This window comes from Psammomys obesus, unplaced genomic scaffold (assembly GCF_907164565.1).
Source record: "Psammomys obesus unplaced genomic scaffold, mPsaObe1.curated_primary_1811, whole genome shotgun sequence".
NCBI lineage: Eukaryota > Metazoa > Chordata > Mammalia > Rodentia > Muridae > Psammomys > Psammomys obesus.
Window position 1 is genome coordinate 37,721,761 of NW_026592118.1, and position 19,888 is coordinate 37,741,648.

General features: G+C 38.1%; 1 protein-coding gene across 1 annotated transcript in view; it reads right to left on the reverse strand.

Annotated features, from left to right (window-relative positions):
- Positions 1–8,455: 8,455 nt before the first annotated feature.
- Positions 8,456–19,888, reverse strand: part of Thsd7a (thrombospondin type 1 domain containing 7A) — a 221,701-nt gene continuing 210,268 nt past the window's right edge. The window contains exons 25-28 of the mRNA XM_055612922.1: positions 17,589–17,671; positions 17,054–17,264; positions 14,646–14,733; positions 8,456–13,954 (exon numbers count right to left, since the gene is read on the reverse strand). Of these exons, the coding sequence (XP_055468897.1) occupies positions 13,870–13,954; positions 14,646–14,733; positions 17,054–17,264; positions 17,589–17,671 (467 nt within the window). The 3' untranslated portion in view covers positions 8,456–13,869. The remainder of the gene's footprint in view (positions 13,955–14,645; positions 14,734–17,053; positions 17,265–17,588; positions 17,672–19,888) is intronic.

Sequence of the window (19,888 nt, forward strand, 5' to 3'; positions counted from 1 at the left end):
TCTATCTATCTATCTATCTATCTATCTATCTATCTATCTATCTATCTATCTCTATCCATCTGTCTATCTACCTACCTATCCATCTTTGTGTGTGTATGTGTGCGTGTACACACCTCCGTGTGCACGCACGTGTGGCTGCAAGCACACCCAGCATATTCCACATGTGAAGGTAAATGAACAACTTGTAGGGGAACTTGATGTTCTTCTTCTACTGTGTGGGTTCCAAGGATTGAGGCTGGGGTCTCAGCTTTGGCATCGAATGCGTTTCTCTGATGAACCATCTCAAAAGTCCTCCATTTTCTTTAAAAAAAATAAAAGTTAAAACACGTCATTTCCCCCTTTCTTTGGGGAAATGGGCATCAAATGTTCACGTTATTGAAATTTCTGAATATAGATAGTACCTTCCATTCATAATTTATTTTGTACTCAACCGTTAGATGGAAGTCAACAAAAGTACCAATGCTGCAAAGCTGACTTAGTTTAACGGTGGAGTGCAAAGAACTCTGCTCCTCCGGCTGATGGAAGGTGTTGAAGTCAAACCCTGAGGAGACAGCCTGGGAGGCCACGTGTATGTGTTAGATCTAATCAGATTTCCCTACCTTCCCCTTTAGAGTGCATCAGGTCAGCGTGCGACCTGTCGGCAGCAGCACCGGCTCTTGGATAGATGGAGAGCAATGTGCACGCAGGAGTGTCTTCCAGAAGGGCCACATTCTCTTGGCTTAGCTGACTTCTCAGGTTCAGGGTAAATAAGTAGGTAAGGGTCAAAGGAAGGTGACATAGCTTCTTACGCCTTTCTGGACTCTCCTCAAAGCCTGCCCAAGTTTGCTTAGTGTGGCCCATGTAGGATGAAAGATCCACTATGTAGGAGAGGCTCCTGTGAAGAGCGCACAGTTCGACCGGTGAGCACCAGATTGCCATTTCTATGTCTAACTACTACCAGAGGAACGGTTCCTGGAGGGACAGTTTGTGCTCTCATCCTTACTTTTTTTTCTGTCAAATTTATAATAATAATAATTATTATTTTTTACTTGAAGGGGCACAAGTTTATCTGAATGTCTCTATGAAGTTTTTTTTTTTTTTTTTTTTTTTTTCTCTAGCTAACTCGAGAGGTCATCATACTTCCCCAGTTGTCTGAGATCAGTGTTTTTGTTTGTTTGTTTCTTTGCTTCTGTCATTAATTCTTTGTGCTAGATTTTTGGTACTTCCGAAATAGGTATTTCTTCTATTCCTGAGATACGACTATACTTTTTGGGATATCTTGTAGCTATTACATCAATGTAGTCCCATTGATATAATGTTGATATGCAACATCAAAGCATAATAGACACTGAGTTGGAACTGTCACACAATGGTTGGACGCTTGACTAGCATGTGTGAAGACCCAGGCTCAATCTATACCAGGTACAGGAATCAAAACAAAACAGGATCCAGGAGCCTAGCCTTCTGATGAAGTAAACGAGTAAGTGTTCCAGTCAATCCTGCAGTGGCCTTGTCTCTCTGTTCTGTCCCATGGAAGGTGGTCACTGCTTAAGCAATTTGAGTCAGAGCTGAATTTGACTTGTAGCTGAAAATAAAAGTGAACACTGGGGACAACTGCTTCATCTCTGGGCACCTTGTCAATGTTTCTCCAGAGCAGCCTGGACTCATTTACACAAGCTTCTCACATCTTCTAAATTGAACTCCATCTCTAAGCGCTTTTTTTTTTTTGTAATATATTCAGAGTGTCTTTTTTCTGTTTCTATTTAAGGATGCATTTTATTGTTCTGTCAGTGGAGAAAATCTCTGGGTGATATACTGAGTGCTAGTTGGCACATCTTCTCTGCCACTTCTATTGCAGTGTTAATTAATCTCTAGAACTTTAAGTTCTTGATAGACCCTATTTTATAACCCTTTAATTTGGAGTGAGAACAGCTAATTATATTCTCATCTAATTTGCTCCTTTTTTTCCCTCCCTCTATCTTAAATTATCTTTTTTGAAACATCTATACTTCAGAAACTTGGAAATAAATTATTGCTTTAGTGTGACATCCTGCTTTTGGAAGGTATACCAGTTCCCTCCTTGTGCCCAAATCGTGGTGCAGTGGGTATGTGGTGTCACCTGATATAATCCCAGCACTTGGGAAACTGAGTCAGGAGGATCACACTCTCAACACCAACCTGCACAGTGAGATTATTTTTCCAAAACCATTCCACAGGAAAATAAGTAAACAAACGACCAAACAAATAAGTAAAAGCAGGAAAGAAGGGAAATAATGATGTGATCATATTAACCTGTTTGGAAGCATTATCTTATCATTCCTCCCACACCTGTCATTCCTTCTTTTGTTCTTCTCTAACTTTATCTCTACCAGATGACTGCAGTCATTTCCAGTCTCTAAGGCTGCCATATAATTTTCTGCTTGTATCCCTTTAAATTCAAACTTCATGGTACAGTACTATAGCCCCTCAAGCAATAAGTGTATTTCCCTGCTTAACAAGGTGTTAGACCAATAATTATGTTTATAGAACTTATTAAACGAATGCGTGTTATTTCATCTGCAATTTGGTAAAAAGAGATGGAGGGGTCTCATTCTTTCCTGCATTTGCAGGAAAACCATGCACAGTGCAAGGGGGTCAGGGCCTTGTGAACCCCGCCTTCTACCTGTCCGAGTTTCTGTGTACATTCCGCTCTGCTGTGGGGCCACGCTGAAGTCTGTGTTGTTTCTGCTGGTTTGTTGTAGCATGGCTACTGTTCACTATACTGGGTATTTCCCCTGTCAATAGGTCTTCACCGGCAGCAGCTTAGAAAGCCACAAGCAGGAAGCTTCATGAGTCTGCTCCCCTTTCTGGTGCATCAGAAAAGCGTAAGTTTTCCTTTTCTTCTTTTCATCCCTTTTTCTCCGCATCTTTTCTCTAGCACTTTGGGATTCCCCAACATCTTGTACTCTCCTTTTTTCCCAAAACTCCCTTTCTGCCAGGTGGCTGAACTCCATGTCAGCTGAACTCAGAAGATGTAGTTTTTTTTTTTTTTTTTTTTTTTTTTTCTCTTTTCTGTCTTCCTTCTTCAGGTAGCAGCCAAGATATGCAGCCTGCCTGTCATGGGGTTTTTCTTCAAATTCTAATAAAATGCTCCGTGAGCTTAAAAAAACAAAAAAACAAAACAAAACAAAAAAACCAAAACCTGCATTACTATAATGTTGAAAATCCTCATATTTTCCCTTGTATGGATTAAGCATATTTCTTTAAATATGCCTCTGTGATTTCCCATATACTTGAGAGCAGTATTTGTAGTATTGCAATCAGGTGTATATTATGAGGTATACAGCTTATCAATGCTGAATTCTTAACATGGAATTATGTGGTCACAGCATTCATAGGTCAAGCCTCTTTCCAGGAGCTGCTGCACGTATATTGTTACAAATATATGAAGACCAGTCTGTGTTTAAAGAAGACACAGAGGAATTTTCTACAGTGTTAGAAGGCTGGGGTGGTTTGGATCCTGAAGTTTTGCCTTTTTCAGTGTAGTCATTCTCCATGGCTTTTACCGTAGAAACAGCTTTGTCAAACTGCATGTGTCAAATGAGATGGTGGGAGATGGTTTCCTAAAGAAATCCCAACCATTATTATTTGGCAGAATTTTCTTCTCTACATTAGACTTCAAATCTCTAAATGAGTCAATCATGTTTCCTCTCTGGGTTTGCACAAAAAATTTCCTACTTCCATTCTCTCAACCAGCATGTCCTTCACTATTTTCCCCAGTATATTCCTATCAGGTGACCTCTCCTCCACATTCTAGCATCAAATTAAATAGTGCCTTTGCCATTCTTTAGTTTCACTAGTGACATTTTCACTGTTTAGCACATTGCATTTTTTTCTGCCCTTATTTGTCTCATTCTCCTTGATAGAACATATGTTCCATGAAAGAAAGTTTCATATATTTGCTTCTTTCCTGCTATGTCTTTCAAAGCCTGAAGTTCCTGGCACTTATTAAGGTTAACTATTATTTACAGTGAATAGCAGGACATTCCATTCCATTGCCTGTGTCCAGTAAGTACTAACTCTGCTTCTATTAATTTGCTTAAGACTTTCAGATATTTCATCAACCAAGCGGTTTTAATCACGTGCTTACTTATATTTAATTGTCTGTAATCCCTTCAACACTGAAGTATAAACAATTTACTCACAGCTATCATATTAGTTAATCAATTGGGGAACGTTAGAGCTATTTTTTTTTTCATCTGGTAAATAGTGTCCCAACTTCACCTACACTCCACAGACCATAGAGATTTGGTCTTTATTACTTTTCAACTTCTAAATAGTTCTGGATGGAAGACAGAAACTTCTCATGTGCTCTTGTGCTTTGCAGCCAGGTTATAATAAAGTGCAGTGTGAAGATACATCGATGAGCATTTATTTCACTTTTCCTCAGAGGGCTTGATGCACACTCTCAGATCCCTTTTCCAGCCCTTTTTTTATTAGCCCCAAACATTGAGAATTGATCTATAATTGGGAAGACAATTATCAGGCCTCTGTGTGTCCATGTTGGTATTTTCCTGAGTCCAGATGAGCTGTTCATTATCTGGTAAGCACTGACCGTTACAGACAGAAGGAGCCCCTCTTTGCCAGATGCTCCCCCTAATGTCACAGAAGCCTTCTTTCTCAGTTCATTAAGTTTAACTCCAGGCAACTGCCACTTCACCAGATAACTCCTCTTTGTTGTTATTCTTTTGGCACATCCAAAGTTGGATCTTGCATTAGCAAAAATGAGCCATCAAGTTTTAATTTTTGAAAGTTACTTTGTGAAAGAGGTGCTTAGGTTGAAAAGGCTCCTTTCCCCAAATACAACTAGTTAACATTATTTGTCTTTATTTTTATAGAAGGACCCTCAATTATAATTGCCTTTAAAGTCAGCTGTACAAGTGCACGAGTAAGAGCTAATCTTAAATTTCACCCTGTGTCAAAACTCGTGAGTCAATTTCCAATCAACAGTTGTTCTGTTTAGAATAAATGGCTTGGGCTCTGGGTTAAGTCAGGCATAGATCAAAACCTCAGAACCAATTACCTGGCATCTGCATGTTCATTGGTTTCATCCTCAGCACCCCAAAGTAAGTCAGTATATAGATAGATATACAAAGAGACGAGTGAAAAAATTAAAAACTAAACAGTTTCATATATATTAACAAAGCAGAAGTGATAATTTGTTAATGTGTATTCTGTGATGTCTCACTGTTAATCTTCCTGACTAAGACAGAAGTTAAATAAACTAATGTACAAGATCTCGTGTTACTCACGGACCATAAATTATTTTAACCTAAAAAATTAGGTTAACGTAAAGTGTTGTTTTCATCATGGCACCTTCATCCGAAAGCACCACACTTTATTCCTACTCCTTCCTCTCCCCTACAGCACCCAGACCCCTCTCCGGTTGGTTCCTTTCCACTCTGACCTAGCTAGTCCCTCACTTGCGATTCTGTATTACAAGTACTGAAACTTTTGTTATGTCTGCCTACTTCTGAGCTTTTTCACTTCTGCAGCTATAAACATGATACAAAAATTATCAGTGTAGCATTATTATGGTGTGGAGACTCTACAGCAACCATCCATTTACCTACCATCTCTTACACATATGCGCATGCGCGCGCGCGCACACACGCGCACACACACACACACACACACACACACAATGTTCAAACATGAGTTTGTTGTGTGTTATCCCGATAACCTCTCTTCTCCTCCCCTCTCTTATATATCTATTTACAATCATGTATTTCTTCTGTGTTAGAATACGTTCTGAGAGGCAGAATTACTAGGTCAAAGGCTATGTTTTTCAATTAACACAGTGTCGACATTGTTTCCTTTTTGACTTAAATTAGTCAATATTTCCATTGCCAATTAAAAGTGAAATTTTAAAATACTTTAAAAAAAATCTTTGTAAGGTTATAGATTGGTGAAGCTTGTTTTCTAGTCTATGGAATTGCTTCCTCAGCACATCAATTGACTTTATTGGCCTTTGTCTCCTTTTCATAACAGACCTGGTAAGGCATGAAGCTTCGGGGCTCTCTGGGGTAGGCCTTGCTCTTAGTACTTTCATACCAATGGGCTGTTCTTCCATATGGCATTGCAATGAAAAAAAAAATAGATATTGTATCAAACTACTGCTGAATGTGCTTTGAATGTGAGTCCGTAATTGCATTTAACTGTTTCTGGCTAGGAATTCTTTTTGAAAGCTGCATGATACTCTGATTGGAAGGAACTGCAGCAAAGGCCTGTTTAGTTTTTAATTGTGGAGCAAATGTTTCCATAATTTTGCAACATGCATTTCTGTCAGGATAACTGCCAGGTCCAGCCTCAGTCTCATCTTTTATATATCCCTGTGGGGAAATTTTTAATCTTATTATCTTGTGATCCCTCACCCTGTCCAAATGAACGTTGAAGAGTCTTTAATATCAGATATCAGAGTCTTTCGCATCAGAAGTCAGACATGCTCACTCAGCACCCTTCTCCATCCAGGATTCTTCCTTGCTCATCTATTCATTCAAGCTACACCCCACAGAAGCAAGACGATGTCATCAGAAGGGCTGGAACCCTTAGGTGAAGGAACAGTACAGAAAAAAAAAAAAACTGTTAAAAAAAAGTGAAAGCCTTGGGCAATTATGAATAAGTATCCCTTTCATAAAGAAAAATTGTGAAGCAAACAGTGACCCATCAGCTGTCAGCAGAGCAGCCGAGGGGGTCACTGGGGATATGGTTGACAGGGTTCTTTGTCAACTCACCATGTTTATAAAAAAACAGATGTGGGCCCTCCCTCTCCCTGAACATGTGTGCTTTGTCTTTCTTATTACCCTCTGGACTTGCCAGCTGATTCTCACTTTGAAATGTGTTTTACTTCTCAAGGAAGCCACATCATTACTTTCTACATGGAATGGCGTTTTTCCCCCTGGTTTACTGGTGTGCTTCATGGTTATTGAATGTCCCTCTCTCTACTTTCAAAGCAATTTTTGAGGGTTTGGGAATCACTTTTGATTGGCACAGTGCTTTGTTTTTATTTTTCCACTGTCTTTTGCATTGAAACAAATAGCATAGAAACAAATAGCATATAATTTAATTATTACTGATATAATAAATTAGTTTAAAGCTGAATAGTACAATCAGACTTCTTTTGTAGTCTGGAATAAAGGCTTTTATTTATTTATTTAAATTTCAATTGCCCTTTTATACATTTTCCAGTTTTCTGAGCTGTCTGAGCCAGCCATAGTGGAATTTGCCATGCATTTGAATTAAACCCTAGAGGAATGTGTAATAGAACTTTCCCACAGACCTTGTTTTCAGCATGGTTTTACAAACCAATGACATTGCCCATCTTACTGGAATATCCTTAGCTCTTGCTGGCTCTGTAGAGCCAGCCTCAGCCATGCCAGCTTTATGTGTAACTGGCCTGCTTCTCTTCTGTTTATGGCACATAGTTTGTCTATGTAATATGTAGTTTTCACTTTAGGTCAGTGAAAATAGAAAATAAACAGTATAGGCAACAGTAGAGTACCAAAAGCTTGGAACTTTGGGGGAATTCTCTGGTGTCTGAACCTTGCCATCTCTTTACAGGGAGCCCTGATAACCTGGAATTTGTGGAAGCATTCATCAGTCTCCTATCCCTAGGGTCGTCTTTATTTCTTTCTCTGTTTGGGCTCAGCCACCTAGGCTTTTCAGCTTACCATTTTTTCTTTGTCATTAATCAGGCATTCACCAGCTTTTTCTTCTTATTGTGTGTTGAGCATCATTCCAAGCAAGGAATAAGATAGATAAGAAACTGGCTTCTCCCATGTGCTGAAGCAGAGGTGGCAACATCAACAGGCAAAATGAAAAGAAAATAAGCAAATAAAGGAAATTAGAGAAACACTGATTAAAGCAAAGAAAAGCAAGTGAGAGTGTAGAGTGATCAGAGTCACGGCGAGCTGCTAAGAAGAGGGTGTGTATGACTGGAGATTTCCAGCAAGGGAGGGGCTGCTGTGAGGAATTCTAGGCAGAGGTGGGAATGGGGGTGACATTCTGAGAACAGTGGTTTTTAATAGTGGACTGTGACCTAGTCTGTGTGGTACTGTGCTCCAGGGTGAGTGCAACAGAGAGGCAAGCGAGCTAGAAAGGAAGTACACGGCACACAGAAAACACAGCCCGGCGTTCAGATTTGGCTTTTTATGGGGAGACACAGCCTGTGTTGTAGTCTTTACCTGTCCTCTGCCAGTGTCCTGTTAACTGATCAACTATCAGGAGGCCTGGGGACCATGACAACTCGTCTGGTAGGCCCATCAGCCCACTTTTAAAGGGAAATCTGAATTTCCCAAACGTTCTATATTGGAACTGCAAACAGATGACAAAACCAAAACAAAGAAAGGTAAGACTTGGATACCCACTAAAGTGTTTCTATCCACGAGTAAGCAGATGACACAAACAAAGCACAGACTCACACACAGTTAGAATGAAAATGACTTCCGGATTTATGTTTGTCAGGAATATAGATATTTACAAATAACCCATATGAAAATGTAGAAAAGCACATTACATCTGCACACGCCGTCCACATTAGTGCATAAAGCTTGGTGACAGTATTTGACAATCTGCAGTTACTTGTACATAGATATTTTGTGCATTAAAACAGAAGTATACATAATTTAAAATAAATTACATTACATAATTTACAAAGTAATATTAACAAAGGGTTCACAGACAGTTGCCTCCTTACTCCAACAAAATAAATATTCAGGTAGTTAAATTAACAAAGGAGTGCCCGCTTAGAGCCATATAATTTAACGAAAAATAGAATACGAATTTGATAAAATAATATTTTACTGTGATGCATAATGATTTTCTCAAAATTTTTGATAAAAATGGACATCAAAAAGTACCAGAAAGGAAATCTGAATGTTTACTTTTAAAAATAGACACAAACAGATTATAGAAAAATAGCCAGGGAGCTTATTGAGGCTCAGGAACTAGGTAATACATAAATTATTACCTATAGAAAGAAAAGGAACTGAAACAACTATGAAACAGAACAGCAAAACCTATAGCCAGTTCTAGTCTAAGTAAAGTAGGTATTTGCATACTGTCAAGGTGGCTTGCTTCAAACATGTTCAGATTTATGGTGTGGCTTGACAGAGCAGAAAAAAGAAGTGCACATTTAACACTATTTGTTTAACATTTGTTTTATTTATTTTATATTGCAGACATAACCGCTTTCCACTGTCTTTGCAAGAATGATTCTTGCCACATGGCAAATGATCTTATCAATTAAAAAGAAAAGAAAAACAAAAGGAAATACAAAACAAAGAGGAAGCCACTTGCTTGGTCTACACCTCAGTGTGGACGTCAGCAGCACATCTGAGGGTAGGTCCAGGGGATCATGTAAGGACAGGGAGATTCTGCTCTAAGCCCAAACTCGATCCTCCAGGGTCCTTGTTCAGGGAATGCTGGCCTGCCTCCTCCTTCATGGGAAACTGGACAAACACATTCAAACTAGGAAACACTTACAAAAAATGAGATCCCAGGACATTCTGCAAGCATGATTTCTGCAAATCTATTCAAACTCTAAATCTCCCCAGAAATAGGCTGTGTTTTGTTCACTACTTAGGTATGGGCTTTTTCACTGTTACTTACGGTGGGAAGTGAACAAAGATTTTAGATGAAAATAGGGGGAATGAGAGAACACTGGCTAATAATGTTAGTGTAAAAATTGTCATTTTCCTACCGAGGATTTTATTTTTATTCTTCTTTCGATATGCCTTCTGCATGACTCTTCTTTACTCTGTATTCATTGCTTTGGACAAGTGCAGTACACTTAAATAGAGATATTTATACTCTAACTGATGTTACGTTTCCATAGGAAGAGTTAGTAAATATGTCGCAGTTTTCCTGATAAATGTTTGCACACATTTTGTGGAAGGTGGTTTGGAGGGAGGTAGACAAGGCAGTATGACGGAGTTAGAGAGAGTAGGCAGAGAAAAGCATCACATCGAACCAAGGATACAGTGAGCTAGAGGAGGAAAAAAAAAAAAAAAAAAAAAAACTGATTGGAAAGTGCTACTCTCTTCCTTCAGAAGCAATGGCTTTATTCTGAAATACCCAGGAACTGGACAGTTCTGACCAAGCCACTGTGACCATTGCCACCCTTCACAGCATATCCTGCCACCCAGAGCCCCCAAGGAAAAGTACTAAGCAGGCGTATAAAGAATCTACAGTGATGTGTTCCAATGCGAATGCCTCTCATGAAGCATGCGTTTCTTCTTTTCGATGTCTTAGTTACCTATGTATACAAAAGCCATTACTAATTTTAAGTGTCCTCCAAAGTGTCTTACATGTATTTAACTCAATAAATATGTCTCTTTATAAGTAATTTGTGCCTTATTATCTATGTAATTAAAGGCATGCTTTAAGATGCTTCTTTTCAATTAGCTTAAGCTGCACTCAAAAGGGCTTTGAAATAGAGCTTATAGTCAGTATGCTGGATGGGCATAGATGAATAGGCAAATCATTCCCTTTTAAGGGGCATCAGCCATGCCATTCTTCCTAGAACAAGCCAACAAAACTCCATAAATGTCTGCATTTGTTCATTCTTTTAAAAATCAAGTAGAAAAATCTCCCTTTGTTCCTTCATTTCTTTCTTCCTTCATCCATTTGTTTGTTTCTTTTCTCCCTCCTCTTTTCCCTCCCTTCTTCTCTACCTCCCTCTTTTTTTCTTCCTGTCCATAGACTGTCTTGGGAAGGCAAAGGGGTCACCAAAGAAGTTTTCACTGTTTCCCTCCTGGATTATTAGATTTAACAAGAGAGTAAAGTTCTGGTGAAATTTCAAGATTTATTTCCCTATAAACTCAAAAAAGCCATCTATACATGAATATGATAATCTCCTATTTGCCCACATTATACAAATCAGTACATTCTCCTTTCCACCTTTCTGACCATAGGACACATGGTATTAATTTATCCTAATGATGACTATCAAATATGTTTCTCTAGCATGAATATAGTGTTTTAAATAAATTATTCAGAAACATCTTCCATCTTTACAATACTTTTTAATTTTTGATTTCTCAACTTATTTGATCATTATATCCTAGGTAAGAGAATACTGACTTATCTTGTAATCAATTGCATTTTATAAAATACCTTAAGTGTAGCTTGAGTAAGGAAAAAAAAAAAAAAACAAACTGCCGGTGTGGTGGCCCATGCCTTTAATCCCAGTAGTCGGGAGGCAGAGGCCGGCAGATCTCTGAGAGTTCAGGGCCAGATTGGTCTACAAAGTGAATCTAGGACAGTCAGAATTGCACAGAGAAATCCCATCTCAAAAAAAAGAAAGAATAGAAAAGAAAAGAAAAGAAAAGAAAAGAAAAGAAAAGAAAAGAAAAGAAATCTTACTTTATTCCCTGTCTCAAGTCTGCTAGGTGTTATACACACTTCATTAGATTGTTACAGTTTTTCAGCTAACCACATAGATTATGTTTCAACTATTTTGACTGGACAGAGCTTATTTCATCAAAACAGATCATCCTGAAGATTATTTGGAAGTCTCTGATATTGTGTGTAAACTATTACAGTTTGAGAATAACGATATTATCTTTCCTTCTTCTTTAGTGCTTTACCTCAATTAAATCCTTGGCTTAAAGTGAAATTTCCCTTTCTATTTGCTCTCTTTGAAATGACATATATCACTTAGTGTATTATATCTGGCATAAATAAAAAATGCTTATCACAGTTTGCTCATATCGAATTATACATAAAGATTTTCATTTGGGTGAATTACAACATCCTCTTACTCAGAATTCATTTGCAGAAAAAGTTGTTCTAATGGACAGCAGAGGGAGCTCACACCCAGTCTATGAAGGCAAGTCCCTCATTACCCAAACCACAATACAGACATGTTTAAGATAAATCAAATCACATGTTTGAAATACTGAAAAACCTATTGGTCCTCACTCTACCAGAGGCTAATTGTGGTAGTTATTGCCAGAAATATGTTACTGCTTTTTCACTACACAATTTAACTTTCCTTTTCAGAAGAAGTGAGATATATTCCACAGTGAACATGGAAATACTTCCCCTACAATCCTAGGGTAATGACTATGAATTGTCACTTGTGAAATTAAACCCACGTGGTAGACAGAAAGCAGACGACTGAAAGCTAACAGCGATGTAGAGCTCGCTCTGAAACACTTCTAGAATGTAAGGCATGTCAGCAAACTAAACATGTAATTGAGCCTGCTGGCTTTGGTTGGAAAGAATGTTCTACTGGAAAACAGCGTTTTCCTGCTGACCATCATCTCTGGCACCATTGCACAGTGGCAGTGTTGTGAGCTGAACTACAGACCTGACTGAAAAATTTTCTGTTTGATTCTTTTTTTTTTTTTTCCTTAAAGGGCTTGTGACCCTTGCTCTAGATATAAGCAAACCCTGGACAAGATTATTCACTCTTCTGTTTTCAAATTTTAGATTTTAAGAAATCATACTACTTCAGATTTCAGCCACGAAAAGGGCAAAGACCGTGACTGTGAACTACAGCCTGCAAGACAGAACGTCTACCTCACAATGAAAAAAGCAAGTTAGGAAGACAGAAAAGCTAACAAATAATTCTGATTTTTTTCCGTTAGAAAAAAAATCATTGATACACTATTTTTCCATCTGCTCAAAATTACGAAGACAGCCAGTTCTTTTTTTTTCTTTTCTTTTCTTCTTCTTTTTTTTAAACAAAGATAACAAATATATAAATCTCATCATAAACAGCCTTCCAAGAGCAACTACAACCCGATCAAGGGGTTCCACCTTTTGGAGGTTGATGGGTTGGGGACACCAACGCTTCAATTCTTGCCATGTTGTCAACTTCATAATAGCTGTGGTGAAAAGAAAGAGTGTAGACAGCAGGTGTAATAGCAGACTCTATCCCGTTACCATCAAGACTGAACTAACGCTCTTCAGAGTACAAAAGCTTGCAAATGTCTCCACGGCACTCTTGGCACAGATGTCTTCATCCCATATGAAAAGAGGCAGTTTCTATGGCAATACTGGTTAAATGCCTATCATGCTGCACTAATATAGTGCAAATGTACCTTCCATATAGCAAAAAAAGATGTAGGCAACCAGTGTGAAATTAGGGAAAGTAGAAATGTATTAACACAAGCTTATTTGTTTTCCAGACGATAACCACTAAAAAATACAGAACTTGAGGACTCTGTCTTCTAAGGCTAATACATGTCCAGCATTCACACATTGGAGAGAGACAAGAATACAGTCTTATAAAATAGTTTGTCTCTGAAATGCAGGCCAATCAACCATGAAGCTACCATCAACCATGAAGATGTTCAATTGTTTGATGGATTCTCCACCTCTCATTGGGCTTATGTTTTCTTCAGTGTTAAAAGTTGCTTATTAAGAGTTATATATGATGACATTATAATGTAGGTCATTCGATCGAGTATGCATGTTGTTATGGTTAAGTATAGAACTGTAGAGCCTTCAGTATGAACTCTTCATGCCAGAGTTGTGTGGGTTTGTGCTGCAAGCAGTCTTGCATCTGGCTTCCCAGTGGCCAATTTCCGCACTACTTTTTAGAGATCAAAGTAGTTTTTTCCCCCCCAGTTGGTAGATTTCAGAAAAGATGACACAGAAACTCTCAAGACACAGCATGCATTCCACTGTATCTCCTAGAATTCTCAGTGCTGACTCTGTGTGTCAGTGGTACTGCCTTGAATATTCCCAGTGGGAGCGGGATGTTCTTTTTTTCTTAATGATGGTGTTTGTCACAGTTATAGTTACTTAGAAATCACACATTTGAATACTGGGACTGTGGCCTCTGGGTGTCTACTACAAAGGCAAGAGGTCAAGTCTGGCTGTGTCTAGCAGGATTTAGTGTTACATATCAGCATCTCCGTCATACGCTAATGTCAAAGGTTTGAGGCGGTTGTTTTGCCGTCTTTGGGGTTTCTTTGGCTTTTTGCTGTAGAAAATTCAGAAAAATTTGAAAAAAAAAGTCAGTCTTTCATTTCAAATATCATTGTTTTTGATAAACAAGCAAAACAAAACGGTAAATGCAAATTGCCCACCTACTTTCCCCACTGCCTTTTGGAATCAGACTTCATGATCTCTTTGAGTTTCACAGTTCCAGGAAGATGTGTTAAGGTATTTAACTATTTTGTAAAAGCCAAATTATTCAATTTCTTAGTTGATAACAACAGAAGTGATATTATAGTTTATTTTGAGCTTGTCCTAGAACTTTTATAAATGATGCACATTTACAAATACAGTTAAATAAGATTAATAATTATCCTAACATCTTCCTCTAGGGAAAACTCAATATATATTACAAACAATTGCACCATATGCAATATATGTATATATGTATTACATACTATTCATGAAAAGAAACATATTATGGCATTTATTCATGAGAAAAATCTTGAAAAACTGATTCAGGAACGTCCTGACTCATTTCCAGAATCTGAATGACTAAGATTCAGTAGGTAGACTTTAGGTTCTTTCTCTAATCTTGAACTTAGTTTTTAAATTTAGAACTTTGTGTAAGGATGGAGTAGACACGATATTTTGCACACTAGTCTGTCAAACCGAAAAAGTTTTTAATAACAATCTTATATCTCCCCTTAGATTCTGAAATATATTTAAACACTCACCAAGCTAGATAAATCATGGAGAAAATGAAGACTAACAACACAAATGCCCCAGCTGCGACGCCATAAACCCAGGTCTTCAGTCTTCCATCTAAGAAGAACAGATATTAGTTTCCATCAGTTTGGAACACATATGACTGGTTTGAACTATGACTCATGACAAGTACTTACGACTATGTCTCTTGAAGACTCAAATTGATTCTTTCCCAGCACAGTTATCACTAATGTAAAGCAGCTACGAAAGTTAGGCAGCACTGCATTCAAGACGAATGAGCAATGGAAACAGTTGAAAAGCAACAAACTGTGTTTGCGTTCTGATGCCCAGTTCATGTCTAAACTCTATATGAAATCTTACCTTAAATTCAGTATGTGTATTGTTCTACTCCCATATGCTTTGGCTTTCCCACCTATTTCTAGAATGACACGTTATATTACAAAGATAAAAAATAATGCAGCTTTTGAGAAATTCATAAAACTTGAAGTTGCTCCAGATGGGCATTTGAGCATTTCCTATCATTTAAACTATTTTATACCTGATGAAATTTATTTGTTCTGCAATTAAATAGTGTGCTTTGACAATAATAGAATTTGTAGAGATTATCATGCAGAATAACATAGCAAAGGATATCTTTTAAATGTCTCTTTTCTAACTTTCCTGATATGTGTGATCAATTATGACAGGGACTAGGCTAGCTCAGTTTTTGAGCATCTTTATCCTTGACGTGTTCTTGAAGCATTCTTGAACTGTCCTTGAAGTATGTAGGTAATACTCATCATATTGTGATGTGAGTATTATACAGTTAATGGACAAAAAATGATCCTATGGAGACTTATTCAATATTTATAAAGCATCAAATGATAATTAGTACTAGGTATTTTGCTTATCAGAGGTTCATTTACTGGGAATAAGTTTAAATAATATTCTAAATATCATTTCCCTTTAAATCTGGAGATTTAAAAATTGTTTTTTTTTCTGTTTCTTTTCCTTCTTTCTTGTTTTCTTCTTCCTTCTTTATTTCTTTCTTCTTTTTCGTTTCTTTTTTTTTTTCTTTTTGAATTGAGTTTAGGATCAAAGTCCTATTCTACTGGGTTTCTTTGCTGTGAAAATTATTTAACAAATACTCAAAAACAAATGATGTCTTTTGTCAGAATATGAACATCTTTACTATTTTAATATATTAATTTGGGGGAAATTATTAGGCGAAGTGGAAAGAATTTTTTAACTTGAGAAAAAAATGTTCCTATTTGTGGAGATCTATCCGGATTCTTAGTTAAGGTCAAAGTTGCTAATGATAATTTGCTCTCCTAAGCTGGAGAGGAGTTCCTTATACTTTTACAGACAAATCAGTTTTTCTAATCTCAATTGTGTTTTCAGCTAAGAATCCAATAAAAGCAGTGATTATGAATAAAGGTAATCATACAGATATTTAAAACTCCTTAAAAATTCAATATTGGTTCTCTAATAAGAGAAACACTTTTACCTTCTGGATCATAAACAGAGGTGTGAAAATTTCTTTCTTCATTTATCGTGTTTCTAATGGAATTATAGAGTTGACCATGTCTGGCTGTTCATGGATCGTCTCCATGGTGAGAGGGAAAGAGCCAGAACATGTGTTGCTTATGGCACACCTGTAGGACGCTTTTTGTACCTGGAGACACGTGTGTATTGTCTGTTCCAGTTAGGGAGAGAAGGTGAGCTAAGTAGAGGGTAGCACTTCTTCACGTGTGCAGGCTTAGTCCTGTGTTGGATTCAAGTCCGCTCCTGGCTATACAGAGAAGACCTGTCGTAGTATGGCAAGGCCCGGTCAGGCTCCAAGTTTGCATTACTCCATCAAGAAAGCAAGGCTCCGTCACTGCCTCTGTTCACTTGGCACTAATTTAGATCTTGAGGGATCTGGGAACAGCAACTTTGGGGATGCTGTTTATTGTTCTAGCAACCGAGTACCCTGGCGCGGGACTGCATTTCTCATGCTTTTTTCGGGGGAGGAGGGGTGTCCCATCACGGACTCTGTATGATAGTACTGAAAACACCAAATGCCTTTATAGTCTTATTTATCTCCATTGTAAATGACAGTAGAGTTTTCCTGATTATGTTCACTATTACATTACTTTATCCAATGTGTATTCATTATGCATATAACTTTAGGGCTGGGCTTGAGACAAGTAATAGCAATATATATATATTTTTTCTTTTTTCTTAAGGAAGTAATTTAGTTTCTATGAATTTTGGGCACGGGTATTTTCTTTTTACAACAAAAATAAACATATGTAAAGATAGCTGCAATGTTAAAATGAGAACATGGATTAAGAAATAATCATGGATTTGAAAAGGTTTATTGAGAAAACAAATCCCGCGACATTGGTGGAAAGTCTGTGTGAAGAGTTTTGTGTTCAGTGTCTGGGTGTTTCACCTGGCCCAAATGGCTGTAGAAACCATGTTCTGCCCCGGCCGGCTGGGTTACTGGAGGGCTGGGTTGGGTGAACTGCCCGACTGGTTTTCACATCTCCTCTTTTGTCCTCCACAGTGGGAACCACCACCACAGGGATAAGTGTGCATTGCTCAAGGGTGCTGTTGGAGGACATGACTTCCGTGTACCCTTCTTCGCAGCGGCACGCCTTCATCTGCAGGACGACAGGGAGGTTCACTACGCATGCAGAAAAAGAGCACGAGGCAGCGTTTCTAAGAGACTTTACCACCTGCAGCTTCTGCCTTATCAACATTAACCTCGCCTCTCCGCGCCACTGTGCAAAGCCACTCTAAAGGTAAAGAAATCGAGGGTGGTGAGAATTGTTTACTTAGTTAAAAAAAGATGCTTTGAAGTAGATGGGTTCTGCCTCCAGTCATGGCTTTTGTTGGGGGGTGGGCGCAGGGGGAGGGGCTGTTTCAGACACAGTGGGGTGACAAACGATGGAGGTGACTTGCGGTCTTCAGGAAAGTGTACGTACCTCACTGCAGTATGAGTGGGGTTGACTACAGGGTGGGTTACAAGATCTGTCGGCATCAGGCTGGCTAGCCACCAAGCAGCCCCCTGCAGAACAGAAAGTCATGTTATAACAAATGGCTCCTCTTGCTGTGATAAAAATACACACTGTTAAACACTTGTCTTTACAGTTGGAACCACTGTGGAAGTTTCAAGAAGTTCTGCACTTGTGAACCGGCTGGCTAACCTCCATCTCCTTCATTAGGAACTTTGGGTATTTTTACCCAGATGCGAGCACTTCCTAAGTGTCCAAGATGCATCACCAGAGGCTGGTTTTGTAGCCACTATATTTGAAAAACTAATTTCATATAACCTATTTCTGATAGTAGTCCGAAAAAAATAGGTCATATAACCAATTTCCTCAAGCCAAGTCTAGCAACTGCAAACAGATTTAATTTCATTGTATAAATATCTTTCTTGCCTATTCAACATGGCAGTCGTTTTCACATCCCTCAAAGTAAGTTTTCAACTTACTTGACCATTAGGCAAATATGTTTATTATAGCTCGTATTTATTTTTGAGAAAAATCACTATTCTTGTTGTTACTCCCACATACTTTGTGGATGCTTGGAGGGAGACCAATGTGTAAGCACCACGTCTTTTGCTTGAGCTATTTTCCAACTTTCCACTGAAACTAATCTCTCTAATTTGTTTCTTTCACATAATACAGTCTGTGTATTGCCAGTTATGGCACTCTTGAAGATGGAGACAGTTGTCCTAAAGAAACAATATTGGTGACAAAGGTAGGACTACATTTACGCAAACAGTTTTTACTCATCACAACAATCGCAACAAAACCCTAGCCAAACAAATGATTTTTTTTTATTGAGCTCATAGTCTCTTAGATTCAGTCAAAGGTTCTCGTCCTCACTTCTTTGTTTTTCTTTTAATCTTATAAATACTTTTTTAGCTTTTCATTCATTCATTCATTTAAAAAAATACAACAAAATAAAAGTAATACAGCAAAAACTATGACATCACAAAAGCGGTTAGTCATTGCAAAGCAAGTTCAGTTTAGTACCCGAACTGTCTACTACTCAATATATGAAGAAGAAAGGAAAGCAGTTTTATGGGTTTATTATAAAGACAACGTATAAGTTAAGCCAATTCCTTCCCATAGGTAATGGACTTTACATTTGTTTTCATAGAGAAACTCATCTAAACTGTGGGAGAAGAATGCAGCTAGAGTTGGTCATAGGTCATTTACACATTGACTTCTTGGCAACAAAGAAAATAATTGTATGCACACTTTGCTGTATCGAAAAGAAATTTAAACTATGATTTATACTGACCAGCCTAATTGTGACTTAGCTTTGCATTGAGGGAATTCTCTCAGTCACAGTAGGAAAAGAAAAGTGTTCAAAGAAAGGTGGACAAATATTATTTGCCTCTATATTTGAAAAGAAAATATTGAATCAATTAGAAGAGTTTAGGAAACGATTAACTTTAAATGCATCATTAAAGAAATGATGCATTTCATTTCCTGGATCTGAATTAAGTGAATGACACCTGGGGACACCTGTTTTAAAATGGCTTCACTTCCTTGTCTATGCTTTCATCACCCATTCCTCTTAGAATGGAGTTTGGGCTGGCTGCCTTCTTTCCCTAAATAATACTTGGGACAGCAAAGAGTTTCCTGGTAGAAGTTTTTTTTTTTTCTATTATGGATTAGATTCAATGGAGATGCTATTATTTATTCACACAAAAAGCCCCCACCTTCCTAAGAATATAATTTGCCATTCTGTTCTGGCTTTCATAGTGAGGAAATAAGTAATTAGGTTTTCAATAAGCCTCGGTCACTTGAAATTCAATATGAAGGTTGATGTTTTCCAAGAAGTGCATTGATCCTGGCTGGTTCTCTGATCTCACTGTATATGTGAAAGTGAAATCACAAGCAGGCATTACTCAGGGGCACCCTGATGCACACTGCTTTGTTTCTCTTGGAGAAGAGTTGAAACAAGAGCTCCAGTCCAGCAGGTACCCTGACCAGCTGACAGTCAATACTCCTCTTGCCTCTGATGTGGAGACTCCTGACAACTGGATTATTTTAAAGTGGTAATTAAGGAAAAACAATTTAAATTTGTGTTTATGTGTCCAAAGTGGGGCTACAGGCTATTCAACACATACACAGCCCGAAGCTTCTTTTCTTTTTAATTGGTGTCTTGGAGGAGCCCTTGAGTTCACTGGGCTCTGACAAAGAACGTGTAGATTAAAGCAGTCATTTGAGGGTATCTGTCAAAATCCTCTTTTGAATGTTTTCTTCGG